Source organism: Nothoprocta perdicaria, unplaced genomic scaffold (assembly GCF_003342845.1).
Source record: "Nothoprocta perdicaria isolate Ctin4 unplaced genomic scaffold, notPer1 scaffold_20, whole genome shotgun sequence".
Taxonomy (NCBI): Eukaryota; Metazoa; Chordata; class Aves; order Tinamiformes; family Tinamidae; genus Nothoprocta; species Nothoprocta perdicaria.
The window spans coordinates 363206-380538 of record NW_020455205.1 but is presented as its reverse complement, the minus strand read 5'-3'; the positions used below and the strand labels follow the sequence as shown (position 1 = coordinate 380538).

At 37.7% G+C, this 17333-nt stretch overlaps 1 protein-coding gene across 1 annotated transcript in view; it reads left to right on the top strand.

The window, feature by feature from the left end:
* The window catches only part of LOC112946214 (vitellogenin-1-like), a 40232-nt gene that overhangs the window by 1567 nt on the left and 21332 nt on the right, over positions 1–17333 (top strand). Inside the window, exons 4-18 of the mRNA XM_026038010.1 lie at positions 1549–1800; positions 3989–4150; positions 4816–4967; positions 7336–7486; positions 7593–7750; positions 7867–8032; positions 9024–9146; positions 10582–10800; positions 12803–13020; positions 13103–13200; positions 16032–16156; positions 16271–16372; positions 16458–16577; positions 16825–17014; positions 17172–17265. Of these exons, the coding sequence (XP_025893795.1) occupies positions 1549–1800; positions 3989–4150; positions 4816–4967; positions 7336–7486; positions 7593–7750; positions 7867–8032; positions 9024–9146; positions 10582–10800; positions 12803–13020; positions 13103–13200; positions 16032–16156; positions 16271–16372; positions 16458–16577; positions 16825–17014; positions 17172–17265 (2330 nt within the window). The remainder of the gene's footprint in view (positions 1–1548; positions 1801–3988; positions 4151–4815; positions 4968–7335; positions 7487–7592; positions 7751–7866; positions 8033–9023; positions 9147–10581; positions 10801–12802; positions 13021–13102; positions 13201–16031; positions 16157–16270; positions 16373–16457; positions 16578–16824; positions 17015–17171; positions 17266–17333) is intronic.

Genomic DNA, 17333 nt, shown 5'->3' with positions numbered 1-17333 from the left:
AAATAGAAGCCATACATCAGTACTGGTGAGTAAAAGGCTTCCCTGGCAGAGAAGAGGCAAGACGAGGTCTTGTCTTTGCCCCAGCAGTCCTGCTGAAACAGCCCTTGCTGTGCTGGAGTGCATCTTCCCCCAAAATGCCTCCTGTTTCCCAAATCCTTCTGATACTGTTTTATCTGCTATGGTGCACTTGGGGAAAAGTTTCTGTTTGAAAAATAAACATTTTCTGGCAAGAAAAAGAAGAGAAAAGAAAAARAAAGTCAGAAGATTTTGGGCAAGTTCTAAGTGAAAGGTAACAATGCATTTATTCCCTTATGCATTGCGAAAAGTTTATTTTGCTGCTGTTATATTTAAATTAGACAGTCTGGAGGGATTGTTGAGGGAATTAATCTTTCATCTTTAGCCTACTAGTTCACGTTCAGCCCAAGTAAAAAGCCCTGGTCCCTGGGTGGTTTCCAGCTGACAGTTTTTCCTCACAAACCCGCAGTGCGAAGCGCCCGCAGTGCTGGAAGCCGTAGCAGGCGGCGTAAGCAGCGTGCGGGCCCTGAGCCTGGGGGACCCAGCGGCAATGCCCCTGCAGCACCGTCCTCAGCCTGCCCCTATATGACCCGCCAGAAGCGTGTCTGAGGGGCAGCGTGAGGGACCTGCTCCCTATCTGTGTCCTCCACAAACTTCACTCCCTAGGGCTGGCAGTGATCTCCGCAAAAAAAATAACAAAGATAAATATGAAAGCGCAGTCTCCTGTGATTTGCTGTAGGTGGTTTTAGTCGGTGTGCCTTTGGGGGAAGCTGAGCTGAGGTTTGCATCACTTTGCCAGCCTAAAGTGTTGCAAAAAAAAAAAAAAGTAAACAAGCTCTGTTCTCATAGTATAGAAATAGTCCAAGTTATACATAGCATAACTTTCTACTGACCTAGGCTGGCCCCAGGTTTAAGATGAGAGGACAAAGGCCTCTCAGCAGAATGGAGCTGGTACCAGTTGGCCTGAGCCTCTGGCTCTCACACCAAACAAAAAAATATGAAGCGAAGGATACGGGTAACCTCTCTCCAGTGCTCCTCTAATTATGGCTGCGTGGCTGGCCCAGCAGCCCTGGTGGTGCTGGTTTCTGACTCCTGTGAGGGAGAGGACAGAGTTTGTTAACAGGAGTTAATGATGTTTTCTATGCAACATTATTTTTTTTCTTGTGATTTCCTGCAGATCGTCTCTCCTGCCTTTTTTTTTTTTTCCTCTCTCTCTCTCTCTCTCTCTCTCTCTCCTCATGCAAGTCAACCTTTGTGAATAGGGATTATCTGTGCAATAGAGAAAAGTACAGTAACTTGGAAACATCAATACAGTCATCTGCATTTCTTGACTATATGTATATAAAAACATGTCTTTTTTAGTAGCTATGTTAACTGTAGACAGAAAACTAAGTTGTATCATTAAAAGCCTTTGTGTTATTTAAAATTATGTTTTTAAAGGGAATAGGATTCCAGGTGGTATTTGCACTTTTTATTTGTATGCATTGCAAAAAGTAGAAAAAAAAGAGAAATTATAGTTCCTCTCTCTTCTAGATTCACTCGATCGAAGCAGCGGAGTACAACGGTGTCTGGCCCTCAAGCTCATTCTCTCGGTCACTCAAACTGACTCAGGCGCTAACAGGACAACTGAGTAATCCCATCAAATTTGAGTATAGCAATGGCCATGTTGGAAACCTTATGGCTCCTGAGGCTGTCTCAGAGGATGGTCTCAACATCTGTAAAGGAGTTTTGAGTCTGTTTGAAATGAGTGTAAAGAAGATGCATAACACATACAGCTTTCAGGAGGTGCGTGTTTCATCTTACCCATTATGGTTACTTTGTCACTCAATAAGCCCTTTCTTCTGATTCCTTTACTGCATTTTCTGGATTTATTGTTGACATAATCTTCAGTAAAAAGGAACACTTAAGCTTAGGAGATAGTCATTATATTTATGAGGCTTCATCTGTTTGAGCTTTACGTAAACAGGACAGCAAAATAAGTATTTTTAATCTAGTTGATCAAATTATTTCAGAAAGTGCATTTGCAGCACTAGACCTTTAGAAAAATTTGTATATAATTCTAGTATAAATAAGCTCATATGAAAGCAGAAGCCTATGTAAAATTTGAATACTGTGTTAAAACAGGCTTAAATGTGCACCATAAGATTAAAGCTAAAATAACACCAATTTCACTTTTCTACCAATCAAATATACTTTAATCTCTTCTAGCTCCTATTTTAGGAGGAAAATAGTATATATGCCATGATATTATTTGTAACAGCTTTGACAGCTGCAGTTGTTCTATTGGAATTTCCCATGTTTTTTAGGTTTTTAATATCTTAGTAAGGGTAAATCATCTGGTATTACTACTCACCATAGAAATTGCAATGTATTTAGCTTTTGCAAAACTATATTTACATTGATTAGGCTGCATTTGATTCAGAGATCAGCAAAATCCTTGAAATTACTGTGCTTTCATGTTATTTTTATTGAAAATGCAGACTSGCGCAACTTAATTTTTTTTAAATATATTTTTATATGAATAGAGCCCTTTCTGAGAAAGGAACTACATGATTTAGTACTTTCATGCTGCTTGTTGCACATAAAAACCTGCATAGTGGTGTCGCATATTTGACAGAGCTATTTACTCATAATCTAGTTTTACTTCTTCATTCTTTCTAATTCAGTTAGCAATATCTCCTTCTCTTATTGCTTAGCAATATTTGTGAGTTTACCTCCTAAAATCTTTTCCAAGTTTTCTCTGCTTTTATCAGCCTATTTTATGAGCATCGCCACCCTTGCCTGACAGTCTTAAGTCACTCTATAAAGGAAGACAACCATTATTAGTCCCAAAATACAGAAGGGGAATCTGAGTGGCAGACAGGTTTAAGTGACTAACCTGGGACAGTCTGTTTCACAGCTTGCAGAGGGTAGGGTAAGATAGCTGAGTGAGCCACAGCCTAAATAGCACTTTCCAGAAGGCCAGCTATAGCAAAAGGCTACTTTATCCTGCTAAGACCTGTGGCCTGTGCATTTGCTTTTAAAGTTTAAATGTCTCTACCTGYAGTCTGCAGAGCAGTCCACATAGCTGTGTTTGCAGAGTCCAAGTCTTTTGGCATGTGATCTTACTTCTAATCCTTAGTGATGCCAGTGCCTCCAGGAGCACTGTTAAAGCAGCTATATCTTCCTTTGCAAGCTATCACATCACCATTTGACTTGACTGACATAGCCCAGAGCTCCTCTCTGGAACAGCTACGTTATCAATAACAATAAAAGAATCATGAAAATATCTGATTGCATTTTAAAAGAAAGGGTTATTTTCCTTTCCAAAATCTCCTGGCTGACTGAGTTGATTTAAGACTTTTTATGAATATATGTGCTTGAAATATTATTGGAGATCTCAGTTAAAACTGCAAACTCAAGAATACCCACAATAAGAACTCTGCTATTCTGAAATTCTTTTTAATTATTGCTTTTCATATTGTGATAGATTGCCTGATATTCCAAGACCTGTTCTATAGGCATTTATAAGCTGTCCATAAAAGCAAATTTTAGGGGCAGAATGTCATTTCCAACCTTAAAATACTTTGCTGTTGAGATTTTTATTCTGACTGATCACATTATTTTGAAATTTTTTATTAATATTCTTCAAAAAGTACTGTATAATCCACAGCTCTACCTGGAAATTACTATCCATCTTTTCTGAGGCTCCAAACCTTGTCCCAGTGAAGCTTTTGAGAATTCTAGCTCTCTCAGTGAAACTCTGATTTGGCTTACTGTACATTCACCTGAGCATGTAGGAAAGAGAAGAAAGTCATCCTGGTTGCCTTCTGGAGAGTACTTTGACTAAAAAAAAGTATGCACTTCTAACAAGAACTTTGAAGCTATAGAGTTGAAACAAGACGGTTTATATGGGGAATTCGAGGCATTCTGCTTAGGGGAAAACATTCTCTTTAGGGATAAATATTCTCTGATCTTGTCTAATTTTTGCCAGGCCAGCATTGGAGGAATTTGTAATACTACCTACACAGTTCAGGAAAACAAGAGAGCAAACGTAGTGTATGTGACCAAATCCAAGGACTTGAACAGCTGTGAAGAAAAAGTTCAAATGGTCACTGGTTCAGCATACACTCATCCTTGCCCAACCTGCCAGCAGGTAAATTAGAAGGATTATGTTTACAAATATCATCTTATTATTTATTTTTATTATTTATTTTTATTTTATTTTATTTGCAYTTATATATATAAAAGATAAATATTACATATTTTAAGTAGAGCCATGTATGTTGCATCTAGTTATCTGCAGTTTCTACGTGAAGATGATATCTGTGGAGCAGCAATGAAATGTGTATAAATTGTCACGTGCTGCAGAGATTYCTCAACTGGCTTAAACCAGCTAACTTGAAAAGCATTAATTATCATCATAACTTAATTGATCTCTTCTGTAGAGTAAAAAAGCTAGCCCTGATGTCTAGTTTCTGGTATTCAAGACAGATGTTTCTGTGTCATATTACAGTGCTTAGGCATAAACTGTGTTTACCTCAGCTTCATGTCTGTGAAATAAGAAGTTGTGTGGCTCACACAGCTGCTCAGGGAATAACCAGTGACTTCTATTTGGGGAAGGCTGGCACTTCTTAGCAGGAATAGTCTGGCCTCTCCCATGGAAGTGCACTTGCAGAATTCACATGAACTGCTAATATGAACAGTGAGCAGCCCTAAAGAATAAGCAGGTTAAAGTGGGTGATATAATAGTTTCTAGTCGTAGAATTTTAAAATTAAATGACTTCTTTTTTTTTTCTTTGACATTTTTTCATTATAAAGAGAAACAAGAATTACCAGGCAACTGCTACTTACAATTACAAAATTAAATATGCACGTAATGAAGCTGTAATTACACAAGCTGATGTTGAGGAAATCCACCAGTTTGCACCCTTCAATGAGATAGCAGGAGGAAATGCTGTCATAGAAGCAAGGTATTGTACATATGTCTTTAATTCATCATCTCAATCATCTGGTCAAACTCCATAACTGAAATAAATCCTTTATTTCCATGGCCTATTTTTTGCCAGTATTTAATTATATAAAACCCCAAACAGTTCATAAAAACAACCTTCACTGTTAGTTGTAAATCTGAAACATGCACATCACTATCCAAATTTTGTTAGCTGAACTTGGCAGGGTTTGACTGTTTTATTTCTCAAGGATATTTGATTTATGTCATAAAAGCCAAAACAAATGTAATTCCATCTGAAAAATTGTGAACTAATATATTTGCCGTAAAATACTTTGAAAGACAGTTACTCACTGAAAAAGAGTTCCCTGGAAAATAATAATGCAGTAAGAGACCCTGGAGACTAGTTCACAAGAAATCTAGATATGACTTTGGATTCCAACATGCTTCCTAAGTATTGTGGGCTGCTTGCAAATCTTCCATCAAAACTATTCCATGAWAGGAAATTGGGTTTTATTGCAAAAAGATTGGGCACAGGACATGTAAAATGCATTTGCTTTCCCACAGAAAGAAAAAAATGCATATTCCTTAAAGAAGTTTTAGGCAAAACAAGAACACAATTGCCCCAAAAGTGAATCTCCTGCTGTCAATAAATCTTTATTTATCTCAATTAGTATGATAAGCAAAAAATGGTGAAASAACTTTACCATTTCATGTAGTCAAGGTGAATTTAGATACAACTGTAGTACTTTTATTAAATTATAGGTTGCTGCAAGAGAGCATTGCTCTAGAATCAATGAAACTTTGTTGATTTAAACTTTCTTCCTGCAACCCTGAATGGACTTCTTCCTTAGGAATTCTCTCAGGAATTTACCTCCACAGAAAGGGTAGTGCCTTCATTCTTCCTTATTTTCTCTGGATCTCTTGCACTGCCCAGCAGAAATGGCMAAGTATATGGTAGTTGGGAAGATATGGATATGTCACCCAACTCTTCTGAAGTTGTTTTTCTAATACACTTTTGTTGAAAAATGAAAATCTTACGTCAAGGACATTTGGAGCTGAATTTTCAGTCCTGTTCAGCATAAGCCTCTATCTGCACCTTGTGAAGCCAGGAGATGTTTTGCTATTGTTTCACCATATTAATGTTATCTTAATATTGATTTGCTCTTCTGCATGGAATGTAACATTTTTCCATATATTCTAGGCCAGTATATCTCTTCTCAAAACACAAGAGATGAAGACATAATAGATTCATGTTGCTTTGTAAAGGGGAATTAAATCTGTTTAAATGCACCTAGCATTAGATATTCTGACCCAAATGCCCTTCCGATAATACTGTATAAAATTTGAAGAGGGAAAAAAATCTTGCTTGATTCTGTGGTGATTTCTATTCAAATTCCAGTGGCTTCTCTGCAAAGCAGTGCTATGATATTTTCTGCAAGATTTCTATGAAATCCATGTAGGAGGAGTGGATAGAAATGATATAAAAGATAATMATAGAGATTCCAAAATAAACATGCCAATTTTTTATAGAGATTCTGAGATACTGTACTGTACAATGATACTGCTTTGGGAATATTTTCAGATGTTCGATTAAAAATGCCTGACTTTATAGTGTCCTAAATGACCAATTTTAAACATAATTGGCAGGATAGGRTGTATCTTTAAATGAAAACGTAGCACACATAGGAAATGTTTATAAAGACAGTTTACAAAGAGAGAAAGTTTGATACTCTTCAGTTTCCAAAAACTTGAGTGCTTTTCCAAAGTCTAATCTTGAATTTATCTGGCCCTCTTTGTTTGAGAAGTCCGATTTAAGGCTTCGTGAGAACCTTTTACCTTCAGTAGTCCCCAGGACATTCAGCTTCCCAGGCGAAAGGGGGAGGGAACTCCTTAAGTTCAAGTAAGAAAACTGTAATTGTCCTTCTGGTATGTAACAACTTGCAATTTCTTTTGAAGCTTCCAAAAAGCATAGACATTCAAGGACTTTTATGTACTTTTTAAAAGGTTGAAATTAAGTGTTAATTTCTGAAAAAGTTTCCCATCGGCTATTTTTCTCTAATCCTTAATTTACTCCTTAAAATACAATGCATAGCTTCTGAGATCTTATTTAACCATAGCTTCTCACCTCCCACCTCTTCCTGAAACTCTCAAACCCTTGTAATCCCAAAAGAAGGCAATGGCTAACTCTGATTTTGAGCACTGTGCACATCTTCCTGTAGTACAGCTCTGAGCACGGTGTCCTAGTATATTTATTTGTAAATAAYTTTTCCCCCTTTTGAAACAACTGCACTTACATTGCAAGCAGGAGAGACAGAAATACTATTCTTTTCTCTCTGTTTTCTTGCCCTGCGTCTTGTGATGTTAATCCCTCGGTTCCTACATTCCAGGCAGAAGCTCATATTGACTGATGTACAAAAGCAGATGCCTGAGATCCCACCAAAGGAATTTTGGAAACGTGGGTCGCTGCAGTACCAGTTTGGCAGTGAATTGCTTCAGCTTCCTGTCCACTTATTCAAAATTAAGAATGTGGAAAGCCAGGTAAGCTTTAGCCACTGGACAGATTCTTTATTGAAAACCAGAATCAGTATACATGAAGGGGGAAAACAAGCACATGTGAACATTGTGTATTTTGATCTTCCTACAGATAGCAGAAAGCCTGCAAGACCTAATAGAGAGCACACATGAACAGGTTTCCAGTGATGCACCTGCAAAAGCCCTCAAGCTTTTACAGCTTCTCCGTGCAGCAAGCGAGGAGAATTACGAGTCAATATGGAAGCAGTACTCAAATCGGCCTGCATACAGGTAGCAAAAAACTGTGATGATTCTTCCTTTGAAAAAAAAAAAACTGTTGGAGATGATCTGACGTTACTGTATTCCAATACAGATCCATAAAATGACCACTGCCTTTCCCATTCCAGGCGCTACCTCTTGGATATAATCCCTTCAGTTGCCACGCATCATGCACTCAGGTTCTTAAGGCACAGAATGGAAAGGCAAGAAGTCACTAACTGGGAAGCAGCTCAGACGGTCCTTGTCGGTCTGCACTCGAGCGTGCCAACTCAGGAAGTGATGGAGGAAGCCACAGTAGGATTCTTTAAACACTATCTAATTGCTATTTATTAATTTTGGAATGTCATATTTATTCCTTTGACAAGATGGCAAAGGCTTTGAAAATACAAAGGTTTTATATCCTTTAGTGAGGTTAAAAGGAGTTTATTTCCTGGCTGTCTTACGTGGGGCAATGCAAGCCAAAGGGGTATAAATGAGTCTAGCATAAAACAGAAAAGAATGAGTAAAATACCCCTCAGTGTTGGAGGTTATTGCCACAAAAGTGATTTCTAGCTTTTCATTGTCCAAATGTACTTTGTAGTTGCATCAGATCTTTAACTGAGAATCTCTGCAAAGACTAGGGAGTAAGAAATACATGTTTGTTATATTGGTTTTGGTTGACCTAGAAGAGTGGGAATAAATCTGAGCAGATCTAATGAAATCAAGGGAATTATGCCAATGTGAAGTCCATGTGGGAGAAATTGTAAACAGTCATTATAGTTTTACGGCTCTTCTACAGGTTCAAATTCTACCCTCTGAAACAGGAATCTTCTTTGCCCCCTGTGTGTTTTCCATGCCCTCTGTGAAAGCTGTCCCAGCTCAGTTGTTACTGTGCTGGGATGCTGTGCTTCCCACTTGAGCAAGTGGTGGGTTGCTRCCTCCCATCAGCTCTCACTCTCCTGTCTACCCATGCTGAAGTCCACTCAGAATGCATCACAGCTTTTTTTATGCCTATAGCTCAGGCAAACAAGTGCTTTTGCACTTTTCCATTCCGTAACTGGGTGATTATAGCCTATACAAAATGAAAATCTAAAAGATTGTTAAAGCTACAGATCTGTCTTCCAGATGCTCCTTAGAATTGCATTATGATTACACTGTCAAATACAGTAATACCAACCAATTAACTATAAATCCATCAATGTAAACATATTGAAAGATGGCTATTGCCTTGCATTTGGCAGAAAGGTATTTTTTAAATTGTTTCTTCTTCATTAGTTGTGCTAATAAACAACTACTTTCTCCCTAGCTCATCGTGAGAAAACATTGCCCACGCTCAAGTACCGTACTTGGAAAAGTTTGCCATCTTAGCTATGCATCATTGTGCCATAAACAGTGTTCCTCATCGGATTCCTGCTCTGAATGTCTCCAGGTAACCTGATTTTTATTTATCTTTTAAAAGATAAGCCTAGAGTTCTGTCTTCACTATTCAGAGATCTGCATTTCACTTCCCCTTTGGGAAAAAGAACCCCAATTGGTTAAATGCAGCATTTTTATCTTTAGATTAACGCAGAAAAGAGAATGAAAAGAAGAAGCATGTAATTCATAGCACTTTCTGAGTATTTCTGTGGGCTTTATGGCCAATTATTGATGAAGTCGCACAGAACTGCTCTAAAACACTCCTTAATACAGGCACTTAACAGATATGCAACCTAAGTGACACAAAAGCACTTTTTTGCCTCAGATTGTATAGCCCATCACTTTCTCATCTAGAGATGAGCTGGGAGCCSATCATCTATGTCCAGTACAAGTTTTAAATAATAATAATACACACATGTTCTGCATAGTTATTAAATCAGTGCACCTCAAAATAGTTTTAGTAGTAGTGTTTCTCCATTCCTGATATGCATGCAGTGGTTTATGGAGATCATCCACTTGGCCAGCAGTAGAGACTTTTTTTTTCTGATGTATCTTCCTGCAGTTGCTGTGTGTGTCTCGTGCATTACGGTTGCCACCCACAATCTTGAGCTAAGTAAATATAGGAAACCCAATGTCAGGGAATAGAAAAAAGTCTTTGACCAAAGCAAATGATTGTACAGGTTATTCAATGGGTTTCAAATTTCCAATTTGATTAGTAATACTAAATTTCTGTTTCTGCAGCATCACTGGATCTCAAATATGATATTATAAAACAGTATTGAAACTCTTCTGTGACATTTCAGAGTTCCCTCTTTAGATCCATTGTTTAGCATCCAAAGCAGCTTTCTACTAGGATTTAGTTCTTATATTCACAATCTTCAGACATCTTTTCTAATCTTACCAAATACATAATATGTGATCCACTTGCTTACAAGGGAGACTATTGAATGACCTGGTGATCTCATTCCCAGTTATTAATCAATACTAAAAAGCKGTTGTCACAGCTGGAGGCAAAGGGCAATACCACTGTCTTGAGGAATGTAATCTAATTTGAGATTATGAAGAACTAAACTGTGCCTGCATTTTTGCACTTGTCTTTAAAACAGCATGGAGAGATATCCAAAAGGCATTAATTCTTGCCAGGTGCCTAACCTACACTGAAAGGCAGTAGGACTAGACCCTCCTCATTATTTTTGTTTTTAAAAATTTTAGCCAGTAGCTTTAAGGCACAGGGATGAAGAAGATGTTCATTGCTGYTTTCTTGGCTATACTTAGTTTTTGAATAAAATGTCCTATTCATAAGAACAAAAAGAATTTCAAAATATTTAAAATAAGTGAATTGAACACTGAAGCTATCAAAGAAAAATTAAACCTCAAGCACAAGTGAGGGGACAGAATATAAATAAGAGCTGTAACTGAACAGAAAATTTGTTTTGTCTTGTTTTTAGCTGCTTCATGGCTTTGCAGGAGAGGCATTGAGCAAGTCTAACACGGAGGAGATCTCCCTGGCCTTGAAAGCTCTTGGAAATGTGGGACATCCAACCAGCATCAAGCACATAAAAAAATTTTTGCCAGGATATGCATCTGGTGCCTCAGATCTGCCCCTTAGAGTTCATGCAACTGCTGTGATGGCACTGAAAAACATAGGCTTGAAAGACCCGAAAATGGTAAGGAAGTAAAGCTCTCTGACTTGCACTTAAGATAACTGTACATATTGCTCATAACTGATGATGGAGGCATGGACCAGGAACAYCATTTTTTCAAATACAGCTGTAATATGTAAAATAATTACCCAATCTTAAGTGGTCACATCTTATACTTTTTGACATTAACCTCTAGTATATCAAAATGCAGCAAAAATGCCGCTAAAAGGGTACATTCATTCATTACCCTGTTGTTGAAAAAGAAGCAGCATTGCTATTGCAAATGTTTATTTTCCAAGGATATTAGACCAAAAGCTAAATTATTGACCGAAACATGTTTAATGCTACTTCTATTTTGATATGAGAGAACCACAAAACAAGATTTTCAGAGAAATAATWCTGAGTGTCTATCTAATTGTAATTCAAGACCAGATCTTATTGTAAATAGATACTAGAGGTTTGCATCCTAATTACAAATTTACAGACATTGTGAGTTTAAGTCATAAACAGAGCATTTACTAAATGTGACTTTTGTCCCTGAACAAGATAATGATTAGATATCACATACAATGGTTACACAGGCATAATCTCATCCACCACAGACATCACTCTGCTATCATTTTCACCTGAAAACAATCTGCATCTAATAGGAAGCCTTGCATTTCAAGATTTCTTTCCCTGGTATTGAATTTTTTTTATTTTATGTAAGACTATTCTCAACATAAAAAGGAAAATAAAAAGCTTTATTTAGCCGATCTTCTATTAATCTGTATCAGCTTTCCATTATACTCTTTTTTTTTTTTTTTTTTTTTTTTTTTTTTTTTAATATATAACTCCTGGTTTGAGTGTGTGTATTGATCCACAGACAATAGTGTGACTGAGATTTCTTTTAAGCAAAGGAATAAAGAAGCAGTATGCTAAAGTGTAGAAGCTAAGTGTAGAAATAGCAAGGTGGAGAGACTAATGAGGGTAGGAATTGGGCTATTTTCTGGGAAGGAAAGAAGTCGATTTGGTGTTTAAAAAAAAAAAAAAAAACTGTGTCTGTGAGTACTCTTTGGCTTGATTTTCCACATATGACCCAGACCACTGTTTAACATCCTTTTTCTGTGCATTTGCTCTGGAGATAATTGATCTGGAGCTTGTTAAGGAAGGTGGCTCTATCTTTCATTGTCCCCAGCTCAGTTTAATCCCTGGTTTGTGGCTAGCCACATACCCACGTTGCATTAAACAGTTTTACCATATGGTCTGTCACTTTTATTGCCTTATGACAAGGTAGTTGTATTAGAATGAGGCTGCTGCATCCTTGTCATTGCTGTTTCCAAAGTATATTGAAACCTTTCCTCAGAGAGCATGGACATGCACTGTRCAGATGGGGGCCAGAAGGTACCAGACAGTCCAAGACTGGCCTGAGGTTGGGGTCAAAGCATGAGTGAAGCTCATGGAAACTGGAGATATTCCRGTATGGAAGTAGTCTGATCTGATGGTAAATATTGCAGAGATCAAACTCATGGGTCACAACTAGTAATGTGGACTCATATTTGTTGCATTAATTCACAATTTTCAATTGCCTACAGGGCATAGAAACTTCTGGTAGTAARCTTGACTTTTAACCTAGCATTAAAAGCTTCAAGAAATCAAATGATTAGAAACAGGGCATGGTAGCATTATGGGTAGGGGCGAGTGGTGAAACCTCTCTCAGGTGGTGAGGTGTGGTGAGTTCTTGAAGTCTGTGTTCCTAGAGTGATTATGCTGCAGATATATTTTTCTCTAGCACAGAAAGGTGTAGTAAGTTTGCTCTAGAAGTTGCTCAAAGTTCATTAGCTTCAGTTGTATAGGAAGTCAAACTACATTACCCTAATGCCCCTTCCAGCCTTCAGACTATGAAACCAGAAACTTTGTTACTCTAAAAATTAAATTAATACAGATTCATATTCTACCAATGATGAGGAGTTCGTCAACRGTAATGAAGAGCTATTGGTAAACTGTTCAAACATATGGTAAATTTAAATGTGTCTTTTATTTTCAGGTACAGGTTATTACTCTTGAAATTTTCCTCAATCACAAAATGCATCCTCGGCTCCGCATGTTAGCTGCCTTAGTTTTGCTGGAAACCAAACCAGGTCTTCCTATATTGATGACGGTAGCTGATGCTGTGCTRAAGGAACCTAGCATGCAAGTGGCCAGTTTCATCTACTCTTACCTGAGGGCTCTTGGGAGAAGCATGGCTCCAGATGTCCAAGAAATGTAAGGAAAATCTGCATCTCATCTCTAAACAAGCTTGTTATAAATTTACTGGGGTGTTAATGTACTTGCTGAATGTTTTCAGGGCTTCTGCCTGCAGGATGGCTATTAGAATATTAAGCCCCAAATTTGACAGATCTGGATACCAGTTCAGCAAGGTTTTCCGCTTCAGTATGTTCAAAGGTAAGGTTCAGGCTCCTCTCTCTAATGCTCAGAAGATTTTGGAGAGAAATAAATACATGTTAGTATGTGGGGAGGGGGGAAAAAAAAGCATATAGTATATGATCCCAGTTCTACTCTATAGCTGCGTATTATTCCTCCATGTTCTCCTGTGTTCAGAGAAACAGAATCTCAGGCTCTCCTTTTTGAGCATGTCCCTGTATTCTGTATTGTACACTGCCAGCATGAAATTACCAGAGGGCTTGTGGGGCTCTAATCCTCCACTTTCATTAGCCAGTGAGGCACATACTCTTGTATCAAAGGCCATAGTCTCAGCGGTACTTAACAAATTTCATACCATTGTTCAGCACCAAACAAACAGAAGGGACCTAAATTACTGCTCAAGTGGATTAATTTCTACCGGTGTGAACATCTACAACTCTTGCTGAATTCAAATGTGGTGCTAAATGCTCTTCACCCTCAAGAGTGCCCAGTGACACAGCAAACACTGAATATGTTGAGATTTGACAATTCATTGCAGCCCTGAGAATCCATCTCTTACGGCTGCAGATTTTCCTTGCTGTTTCCTACCAGAATTCTTTATTAGACTGAGCAGATCCATATGTGGGATCTGGAAGCAGACCAGTGATATCAATAGAAGCAAATAAAAAAAATCAAGAACATTAGAAGAGAGAGGATGAGCTTGGGAAATTGGCTTTTGCTGGGCCAAACTGTAGCTATTTGCATTTTCCGTTACATTATTTTGCTCAGCAGAGATTTTTTTTTTTTTTAAACAACTTCCCTATGTAAATGACCATAGCAGTCTCAGTGATTTGGCATATGTAGCTGGCAGAGTAGGGACAATATATCTATAAACACAGTCTCCTTACAYATGATGTTTTTCTAAAAGCACTCTTGAAAGTTTTTAGCACTTTTGTTATTTATCAGTTCACCTAAATATTCTTTTCAAAGTAGACAATAGAAAAAGAGACTCTGAAACCCACAGTGCTAAATGTACAAGTATTTCTGCCTTTTTTTTTTTTTTTTTTTTTTTTTTTTTTTTTTTAAGAGGGAGGTGGTTTGGAGTGGTTTTGTAGATGTTATGTTCCTCTCTTTCATAGATCTTACATGACCACATAATCTGCTGTTTAATAAAAATAAATATAATATATACCACTTAGTGACCACAGCTAAATGTATTACACATACTTGCTACCTCAGAGATGGAGACAGAGTGCCTGAGGAAATACAGTCACTAATACCTGCTCTGTGAACTTTTGTACCATTTAAAATGCATTCAGGGAGAGTTAAATTTTCCAGTAATAAGCAGATACATGTTTCTAGTTTTAGGTACTCATTTTCTCTTCTTACTCTTGCCTTTTCAATGAAGCTGTCTTAGTGCTCACACAGTGAGAAGGAAGAGTTCTGTACGCATCACGGTAGCTGGCAAAGGGCTACGTGGAATGAATTATTTTATTCTCACTGTAGCCTGGGAATGTAGCATATCAGTGAATTGTGACTACTTTCTTGGTTGAGATAAGGGTCAGGAATTTGGTTAGTATGCAGATGTGTTGTTTAGATCTCTTGTTCCTGAAGACTAAGGAAGAACAGTCTTTCCTCAGACATGGTGATTTTATATTTAGATAATTAAGCGGGCTAAATAAAGTCAATCCTTTATTACACAAGTCTGGAGGAGGATCCATCCACCGCCTTTCTGATTTGATTTGTCACCACTAGTCACAGGTGAAATGTATTTCCATGAGCCTGTGCTATAGGAGTTACCATAGTTACTGCAGTAATGTGATACTTATTCCCATTGAACAAACAAAAACGTGCCCTCAGCATTAGATCTTTGTGGTGCTAGATACTGACTTTTTAATGGTAACCACTAATACCAGCTGAAAGTATCTCTAATCTGGAAACTGTCACACTTGGCCACCATGAATAGTGTTTTATGCTCTACACACTGTAACTGAAAGTATGTAGAACTGTCCAACATGAGGATAGCAGATAATTAACACAGGGACACCCAAAACACTTTACTGTCTTCCAGCTAGTGTTGGAAGAGGGAGGAGACTTGGAAGATCSCTTGGAAGGGATGCCTACATATTCTGTGGGTTTTGAAATCTAAGAAAATTTAGGGAAGCCTGGGRATTACTTTAACTCAGAAAGCTGTGCTGTATTGAACTGCACCAAGATCAGGGAGAATATATGACCATGCTTTACAATGACTGTCTTTATTTAAGAGCATTGTAGATGATAAATCTAAAGTAGAGAAAATGCACACCAATTACATTTGTTCAGAGTTTACATGATAGTTAACTTTTACCTAGCAATTGGAACATTTCATGTGAAGAAAGTTAAGTAGATACATTGCGACATTGGTAACTAGATATATTATTTTGCCCTTTAGTCATTTGGGAGACAAATCTACACCTCACCATCTGTCCTTATCGAACATCTATATCGCTTTCCCTAAACGTTAGCAAAGGATGGCAAATCTATTTTCATTTCTGATCCCCTTTGTCAAGTTACCTTGAATGGTATCTCATAAAAACATTTCATAAAATGGTTTTACAAAATCTGACTGAATGTAAATGATGTACCAGATGCAATTGGAAAAATAGCATAACGACTATGCAATKAGCAAGAGACTTGTAATTTTGTCCATTAATAGTTGAAATATACAGAATCTTCTGTTTGTGACTGTTTCATAACATCAACTTTTTAGATGGATTTTCTGGCCTGTCTGATATCATGCTGTATCTGTTGTCTAATGTAATTAGCAAATTGCTACAATTTGCAAACTGTGGCTATAATAACTGTGCTGTGTTTTACTGCCTGTTTTTCTGTAGATTTTCTTATGACTGGACTGGCAGCTAAATATTTGGTATTGAATAACGCAGGCAGCACAATTCCAGCAATGGCAGTGTCCCAGCTGCGGACACATTTCTTTGGAAGAGTTACTGATCCCTTGGAGGTAATTGAGTCTTCCTGCAGGTTGCCACCTAACCTCTTGCTTTTGAACATCACCCAGTTGGTATTTACCCTTTTTTTTTCTCTCCCCGCTCCCCCCACCCCTCTCTTCTCACAGGTGGGGATAAGAGCTGAAGGGCTGCAGGAGATGTTTGCTAAAGGTTACTCCCCTGACCAGGACTGGGAGACCAGCTATGATTTCAAGGAAATCCTGAAAACGGTAAATTCACAAGAAAAAAAAAATCTCTAAGGCATTACTATATCCCCAGTTTTATGAAGAATCAGACTTTCTCCTTCTCATGCAGCTTTCAGACTGGAAGGCCTTCTCTAGTGACAAACCTTTTGTATCAGGCTACCTGAAGATGTTTGGCCAAGAGTTATTCTTCGGCGGACTTGAYAAAAACACCATCCAAAATGCACTGCAGGTATTACTTTGATAACATCACTGGATAAGCATCAAAAGCTTTAAATGCTGCCACACACATTCCCTTGCCTTTTAACTTTTTAATTCAATTTTTTGTCCTTAGTATTAATCAAGGCAAATAAGTTCAAACTTTGATCAGGATTAGCTATAATCATTGCTAGCAGAAATTCTCCTGTGGAACAGTTAATGATACAGGTTGTGATATTCAAGTTCTGCTTATTTAGACAAGTTGAACTCTGCAATTTCAGGCATGGTATGGACCTGATGAAAAGAYCCCTTCAGTAAGGAGATTACTCAGTAGCCTTCAAAGTGGTGTAGGGAGGCAGTGGACCAAGGCTTTACTGTCCTCTGAGATCCGCCATATTGTGCCTACCTGTACTGGATTGCCAATGGAGACAAGCTTCTATCATACATCCGTTGCAAAAGCGGCAGGAAATGGTAATGTATTTCAAGAATTTAGCAATACAAATGTGGGTTTTATTTATATAGAAATATATATATAAAAAATTCTTATATTTTCATGCTATATATATTTCATATTACTTTTGTATATACATATAACTTATGTATGAACGCTTTGCTTTCTTTGTAATAGTTCAAGCGCAGATTACACCTTCTCCAAGGTCTGATTTCAGACTGACTGACTTACTAAATGCCAACRTTAGGCTGCGATCCAAAGCGAGTCTAAGGTAAATATTTAGTCTAGAATAAGAGAAGCCATATTTCCAAGTGACAGAGGCCTGTCATAAAAATTCAA